Source organism: Cheilinus undulatus, linkage group 20 (assembly GCF_018320785.1).
Source record: "Cheilinus undulatus linkage group 20, ASM1832078v1, whole genome shotgun sequence".
Taxonomy (NCBI): domain Eukaryota; kingdom Metazoa; phylum Chordata; class Actinopteri; order Labriformes; family Labridae; genus Cheilinus; species Cheilinus undulatus.
The window spans coordinates 29,284,218-29,292,330 of record NC_054884.1 but is presented as its reverse complement, the minus strand read 5'-3'; the positions used below and the strand labels follow the sequence as shown (position 1 = coordinate 29,292,330).

At 37.4% G+C, this 8,113-nt stretch overlaps 1 protein-coding gene across 1 annotated transcript; it reads right to left on the bottom strand.

Annotated features, from left to right (window-relative positions):
• Positions 1–4,393: 4,393 nt before the first annotated feature.
• On the bottom strand, positions 4,394–7,839 carry LOC121528630 (5-hydroxytryptamine receptor 3A-like). Its single transcript, XM_041816146.1, has 7 exons — positions 7,756–7,839; positions 7,545–7,654; positions 6,553–6,722; positions 6,296–6,456; positions 5,740–5,950; positions 5,461–5,640; positions 4,394–4,425 (listed from the first exon to the last, which is right to left on the bottom strand). Exons 1-7 carry the CDS (start codon positions 7,837–7,839, stop codon positions 4,394–4,396), a joined length of 948 nt encoding a protein of 315 aa, XP_041672080.1.
• Between the last annotated feature and the right edge of the window lie 274 nt (positions 7,840–8,113).

The following is an 8,113-nucleotide window of genomic DNA, read 5'->3' as shown; positions in this document are numbered from 1 at the left end:
CAATCTAAAAAACAAAATAACATTCTAATAACATAAATTAATTGATTGACAGCCAAAGAAGTTTGACCAGCGATGCATGATGTCCGATTTAGCGGACAGATGATCGATTGCAATTTCCTCCCAACACAAAATCAATACTTGAGAAATGTCAACAAATATATTGCTCCTCAGTTGTTACTTGACATCCCCATATTTTTTTTTACCTGCAAGGTTTTCTTAGAATAGAAGGAATGGACGGCTATTCATTTACTGCTATGCACTTCTGGCATTCTGTCGGCCATCTTGGTTTTAAAAATTTTTTGTTGCACTTACAACAGCTGGCCAGACAGTGGCAGTGTATAGGATGACACACTGGCGTCCACTGTAGTGGCTGATGGGCAACTTTGACATCAAGACTCATGCATATAGAAGAAAACAGCTTTTGAATAGCTGTCCACTGTAGTGACCACTATGCATGAAAGGGTTAATTTTAGTCTTCAGACAGAAATACATAGTTGTATAAACGTTTTAGTCATTTTGAACCTTTACAAGTTTTAGTTGAGCTTTTGTTGAAGCAGTAAAACATTTTAGTTTCGTTTTAGTCATTGCTTGAAATCAAAATGTTCTCTTTCTTTAAAATAACTGAATTAGCCCAAATGTTCCATTTATAACAATCATGTTAATTAACAGTCGGCACTTTAATGCTTTCATTAATCAAACATAAACTGCTGAAAATACCAAAACACTCTGGCTGCAGGATATTCACCTTAGGCGCATAGCTTGTAACAGAATGACATAAAACTTCTGAAAGAAAACTGAACTGAACTTCCGTTTAGGGTCAAAGTGTAGAATACCTAAAGTGATATGTTGAAAACGCGACCCGATAAACCTGATTACAAAACATGTAACAAAGCAGAGCAAACAGTCTTATTACAGGAAAAAAGTTTGTCCTCCTTGAAAACACTCTAGCTCTGTTAACTTATGTAGCTTAAGTAGCTAAAGATAAGCCCACAAAGCAGCTACGTATCTAAGTAGCTCAGTTAGCTTTAACTACATTTGCTAAAGCTCACATTGGTGAAGTTCACTTTGCTAAAGCTAACTTGACTATAGCAAACGCAGCTACATAGCTAATGTTACTAAAGCTAAGCTCACAAAGCCACTATTTACGTTACATAGATACATTATCAACGTAGCTACGTTAGCTTTAGCTATGTTTTCTAAAGCTTACATTGCTAAAGCTAACTTAGATACATTGGCTGATGTACTAATGTTAATTGCATAGCCAGGATAGTGAAGTTACATGTACATTTAAGTGTTTCGTATACTGATGTCCACATTGGTAAATGCAGATCTGTTTGCCTACACTCATTTAATGAATTAGGGCCAGTGTGGTTGTCTAGAATCCGATGTTATTAAGTTTCACTATTAAATAAATAGTTTGACTTTCTCTCAAAATTGTATTTCAACCTCATTCTAGAAATTTCGACTTTATTCTTGACATTTTGGCTTTTTTCTTAACATTTCACTTTAATCCTGAAACTGGATTTAAACTTTGTTCTCGAAATTTCGATTTTATTTTCATCATTTCCTCATTTTCTTATCATTTTGACTTAATTCTTGAACTGAACAAGATTATTTTCCACCACCCCTGGCCCTTATCCTCCTCTGTACATATGTGAATATGTTGGCAGGGAAGGACGATTCTCTTAAAATGTTTTTATGAACATAAAAGAGCCTTTATGCTGCTTCTGCTGCAAAGATAACATTTATGATTCGTTCTTTTCTCCTGAGTTGTGCAAATGAAGTCCAGCAGCCTGCTGCACCAGCTATGTGTAAGGGCAAAAGGGCAAATAGCAAGAGACTATAAATAACTTTTGCTAATTGCCATTAACCCTCAAACAGTGCCCAAAAAGTAGATGCAAAATATGACAAGCATTTTTCTCAGGTGTTACTGATACCTTAAAGCTAAATCTAGTGCCAGTATAAAATACTAATGACATGAATGGTGAAATTGCCAATATCATAATATATCTTAAATATCAGTAGAGTGTGAACCCCTAGCAGGTAACACTCAACTATTCCTCTGCAAAATTCCAGTAGTTAAACATATAGGCTAAAAACACAATGACAGTGATGATATAGAAAAAAAAGAAAGCTCTGTTGATTGTTTTGGTCATTCTGGTCCAGTAGCCAGGTTTCTCCTCTTCCTTCTTGCTGCTTAGGAGCAGAGCCAACGATTTCAACACCTCCTTTTCAAATTCATAGGACTCTTGCTTCAGCTGGCTGCTGCTACCCTACAAATAAAGTTTCATTATCTTCAGTTAAAAAACATAATTATGTTCTCACATCTGCAGACTAAAGGTACTCATCATCTCCCTGTTGCTAGTTTTAGATGTCAAGGTTTATCAAACCAAAGAAGTCTTAATATTGTTTGGGCCTTTCTGTCATTTTAAGCTGTTTTTGGAGAGGCTGGATCAAGTAAACATTTGCTCTGTGATTTTGTTGAGCTAAAACTCACTGTTGTAGTCCATAGTACTTTGATATTTAATCCTTTATTTGGCAGTTTACTCTTTTCTTCAACACTTTAAAATATCACACTATTGAAAACAGTGAGGTATGATAGTATGGACTACTCAGAAATCTTAGGCTGGCTCTTCATTGGCCGTGGACTCCAGCCAGAGAGTAAGTCTTTTCTGTTGAACTTTAATTATTGGTGAATGAACAGTCAAATAGTTTCTTAGCGAGTTAGAGTTAGCATTAGCATCAAATCACGCAAGCAGTGGGATTAACCTTCGGCATCCGAGACATAACACAGCAACATTAGATCAATGACTGGCGATAAAATGTTAGCATATTAGCCTAGCATTAGCTTGAACTCTTAACATCATTGCTTACAAGGTGCAAATTCTATTAGATGATAAAACAATGCAGAACATGCATATAAGGTGATGCAGTACATATCAATGGACAAAAAGTGATGCAATAAGCTTCTTCGGCAACTTACATATGCTCATGTACTCATGTGCTGTTCAGTCCTTCAAGGTCCAGATCAGAAAATAAAGAACTAATACAGAGCACGTGTTAAGGACCCCAGAAGGCTCTCTCAGCCGCCTTGGTACTGTCTGAACAAAGTCTATTAATCCTTCTAACTACTGTGCTGCCACCTACTGGACAAGGCAGGAATTCAGAAGACCACATTTTAGTATTTCTGAGGGTTGAACGATATTTCTATTGTGATGGCGATGTGTGCATGTGCAGTTGTCACATTGCAGAGCCGTGCAATAGTCAGGTGACCTGATGCACCTCCCGCAACCGCTTTTGTGTTTTTGAATTTCAGCCAAAGTTGCTCATAAGATGTTTGGGTGGTGTTCTAACCTCTTTAGGAATATGCAGCAGTTCAGATGACGTTTCTCCAGAGGACATGCCGCAGACTGGAATGCAGGATATCAGCTGAACATCTATAAAGATTTATTAGAAAAGCACATATTCAAAATAGCATATCACAGACTTTAAATATATCTTAGCTTGTAATGTAATATAAGTTTTAGTATCATTTGCAATGCTAGCATCGTTATTCTTGCATGTTAACATCCACATTTCTGTTTTAAATGTTACAAATTTCTCTGGGTGACATGGCAATTTAAGCTGCTCAACTTTGCAGCAAGGGCAAGCTCAAATTTGGTAGTGGTAGCAGTAGCAGTAGCTGTGGCAGGTCATGGTAGCTACTAACACATTCACTGGCAGCTGGGACAGGTCATGGCAGCTAAGGTATAAGAAAAGGATTTCAATAATAAAATTTTATTAAAAAAATGTGATCACCAACCATTAGACTTGTAATGAATAGTCTTGTAGGCACTTGTGGTACTGTGGCAGGCAAGGTTGTTATAGTTAACTAAAACTAAATAAGTAAAACTAAAATTCAAAACTAATTTAAGTTAACAGAAGCTAAATAGAAACTAAGCTTTAGAAAAATACAAACAAAAAAGTAGTGGAAACAATGTAGTGTGCTTACAAAACTACCTAGAATAAAATAAATATAGAGGAAGATATCTATAGTTTTAGTATTTGACACAACCATACTGACTGGGACGTACCCCTAAGTCTGGGGAGTGTAAAATAACCTGAATTGATTGGTTAAGACTTCCCACAGTGATAGTTTGATGTCTGGAGTTGTATTCAAACATCATCTCTAACATCATCTGTTTGAATATGTTTCTAAAAATGTATAATATTCACTTAGCACTAGCATGTATAAAAATACTACAACTAATAATACCTAAACTAAAACGAGGCGTTTTTGCAAAATAAAAACTAAACTAAAAAACAAGCATAAAACTAATTAAAAATACACTGAAATTGAACAAAGACAATGAAAATAAAATTATGATAAAAACTATTGAAAAATCCCAAACTCTTATGGTGACAGGTCATGGTAGCTGCTGGCAGCTGTGGTATAAGTAAAGAAAATCAACAATAAAAATCAATAAAATAACTGTTTACCAACCATTTGACTTGTAAAAATAGTCTGGTAGCCAATTTCAAGGACTGTGGTGAGTTATGGCAGCTGCTAGCAGCTGTGGCAGGTCATGGTAGCTGCTGGCACATCTCACGGTACGACTTGCATATTCTATCTGTGGCACCAAAAACAACTACCCTGAATAAACATAAACAAACTACTAAGCAACAGTCAGACTACGTATAATTGGCCCGTTGAGTCTACTGGTCCACAGTGCCACCACTTCTCTTCCCGGCAGCAGTGGCAGCTCTACTGGCAACTTCTGGTATTTTTACTGGCTTACGGTCGGTACCATGGGGGCCGCGGCATGCTACTGCTACCAAATTTAAGCTTGCTCTCTCTCCAATTTTGTCTCATTTTTCTAGACCACGATACGGCTCAAATTGAAATTGTATTCCGGCAGATTTTGTGATATCAGAAAATATTGTGTTTTTGTCACATCGGGATGAAACTATTGATTTACAGCCCCAATTTTTATCTCAATTTTCTGGACCAAAACATCGCCAAAGCACGCTGCAAGCTGCTATCTGTTCACTGAGCTGGATAACATCTGGGTGGTGGAGCAGGCCGACCAGCCAGGTAAAGTGGACAAATGCTTTGCAGTTTGACGTGACATATAACCAGTAAAGACCCAACAATGAAAAATATGAATACTCGTTTAAGGGGTGAAAAAATATCATGTTATTTGATTGTTTGCATAAAAAAGCTGTAAAATAAATAGCAAAGTTTAAAGATACAATATGTAGAATTTCTGCACTGAAATGGTTATATTATTTAAAAGGTAGCCATTCTTATATTATACATTTCTTTAGACAGGGGTCTTACAGTGTCTCAAATATTTCCTAAAGTAAAAAAAAACAAAAACATGTGCTCTAGACTGTTCTCTAGACATCAATCATATAAGACCCTTCATCTGTGAATTACAAAATCTTTTCAAATTACCTACTTGTTGTTTTAGTTCTCACCTTGTAAACATTTATGGAATTTGCCTTTACACGGTTTGTCCTCACAGTCCTCACTCAGACATCGGCCTTTATCTGTTTCTCTGTTTTGGGATGCAGAATCCTTCTCCATCAGATACATCACCAAGATCGTCTCCAGGAGGCTCAGCATCATCAACCCAAATGTGCCAATACAGTACATTGCTAAAGAGAGGAGAAAGCAGAATTAAAGTCAACAAACAACTACAAACTGAGTCAGTATCTTCTGTACAAGAAGCGCAGTCAAATGCCCAAGAATCTGACCTATAAGTGGGATCTTTTCAGAAGTAGACGGCAGAATTTCATTCAGAATGAGCTGCATCACTGTGACAGCAAGCAGCACAGTGACCTTAAAGCTGAGCTTCTCTCCTCCACTGTCTGAGATCAGGAAGGAGGCCAAGTCCAGAAACAAGAACAACACGATGGGAAGTATGAAGTTGATAATGTAGAGGACAGAGCGCCTCTTCATGGTGATCTGTGAAGTCATGGTCACGGGTCATTCAGCCAACGAAGGCGAACTAAAACAACTACAGCACTTACAGGTATGTTTTCACACAAGCATTGCCATCTCTCTGCCTCATCCTCAAAATGTGTGCTGTGATAGAGGAAGCAATCTGATCACTCATTTTAATCTGCAAATTATTCTGAAATGTAAAAGCTATTCCAGAAAAGTTGTTTTGTTGTGAACCAAACAGAATACAATGATTTGAATTGAAGTTTGAATTAAAGGAGATAAAAAGTACTCTGAAATTTGAGATAGTTAAAAAGACTTGGTATTTCAAAGTGTACATCTTTTGTGTCTGTATTCAGGGATACTTACAGTATAGACGATCGTGCTTTGGTTGACACCAAAATTGTCAACAGTTTCTTTGATATATGTCATGTTTTTGAAAATCCACTCTGACTGGGTCTTCATCATCTCAAGAGACCACTTTTCAATCCCTTTATCAGCACTGAGCTGCTCAAGCCTCATTTGATTGTCTGTGGAGAAGGTTAGAAATCAAACTTTGAGGTTACTTTGCCAGTGAAAGAAGGAGAGCGTTCATCTTATTTCAAAACAACAGGTGAAGGACTCACCAGAGTGTATGACAGACTTGAAGGTGAGGTTGCATCTCTGAGTGTCGAAGGGAAATTTGAAAACCTGCATCTTGCAACTGCTGACGACCACCATGTCGTTCCTCAGCCAGACCCTACCATTGTTCATTATGATAAGATATGGGCTCTGAGCAGCCTTGTCCTTCTCTGTCCTGTGTGTGAACAAACATTTGAAATTGCTTTAAAGTGACTTTGAGGTCATGGTTTGGAAATGTTTTGCATTCCTTATTTTTTTTGTGTGTGTTTGAGAGGGGGTTGAAACAGCTGTATGTCATCTGGATTAACCATGTCAAAATTATGCTAGAGTTATGAATGATACGCATGGTGAGTAGAGCCCTTCTTTTCTTCTGTGTTGTAAATTGGCCTGGTTTTCTTGTGGGGTAAAAACAACAGGTTAAGCTGTGTTGAAACTTCACTGGATTATCCGGTGGTCTTGAATGCACCATGCCACCATTTTTGCACACTGAATCTCCCCTACTGGGGACAAATAAAGTTCTTGATTGATGCCAGCAGTGCGCAGAGTTGTTGTTGTGTCACCTTTAAATGAGTCACAAGACTCAGGTAGATGGGGCTGCCACTGAGAGAATGAGAGGACACCAACCGGCTAACGGACTCGACAGCAAACTCAATCCAATGGACTTAAACAAAACTAGTCATTATTTCGGGTAATATCCCAACCAAACAATGGTGGATGGATGCTGGAAGATCCATGCAAGATCTTTTTAGGTGCCAGGATGGAATTCAATCCATCACAGTCAAGAAACCTTGACCTGGAGAAAGGGTATGTCCAGGACTCTTTCAAATCAAACAGCTTAATCAGCTTCAAAGGGCAACGCACTCTGACATCTCCAGAGGCTAATGCTACTACTATTGCCAAGTGTCAGCGCTTTCAATTTTTGAGTTGTTTTTTTTAGTGTGAAAGTTTAGTGTATGTAGAATTGTGGGAGTAAGAGAGTTCAAATAATCAAACTTACATCTCTGCAATGGTCAGATCTGGTGTCCACACGGATTTAGCAGGAATACTAACTGAACTAATACCACATAATTCAGTGGGATCCCATGAAATAAATTCATCAAACCATGACTGCAGAGGGAAAAAAGAGGAAAACATTTTCATTTGATTTTTTTTTTCCCATCAAAGAAGATGATTATTAATTTGATTGACATTTATCCTCACAGACTTACCACATCAACCCAAATGTAAGCGATAAATTGCTGTTCCTTCTCTTGCTGAGATAGAGAAAAAAACATAAGGGTAAATAACTTCATACCAAGTGGTCAAACAAGCCAGTTCAAGCATCAGAGTTCATGTGATAGTTTCAACAAGCTTGATATGTTGTTTTGCACATCAGCAGCTTCAATTTGTTGTTCTTTACAAAATACATTTTTCAGTGTTCAGTTTGCATATAAATAAAAAAGGATAGCAGCATTAAAATGACTAACTAGGCTTGTTTCTGTACATGGGGCAAGGCAAGTTCATTTACAGAGCATCAATTATACACCTAGCAATTCAGAGTGCTTTACAGAATTAAGATAACATAAT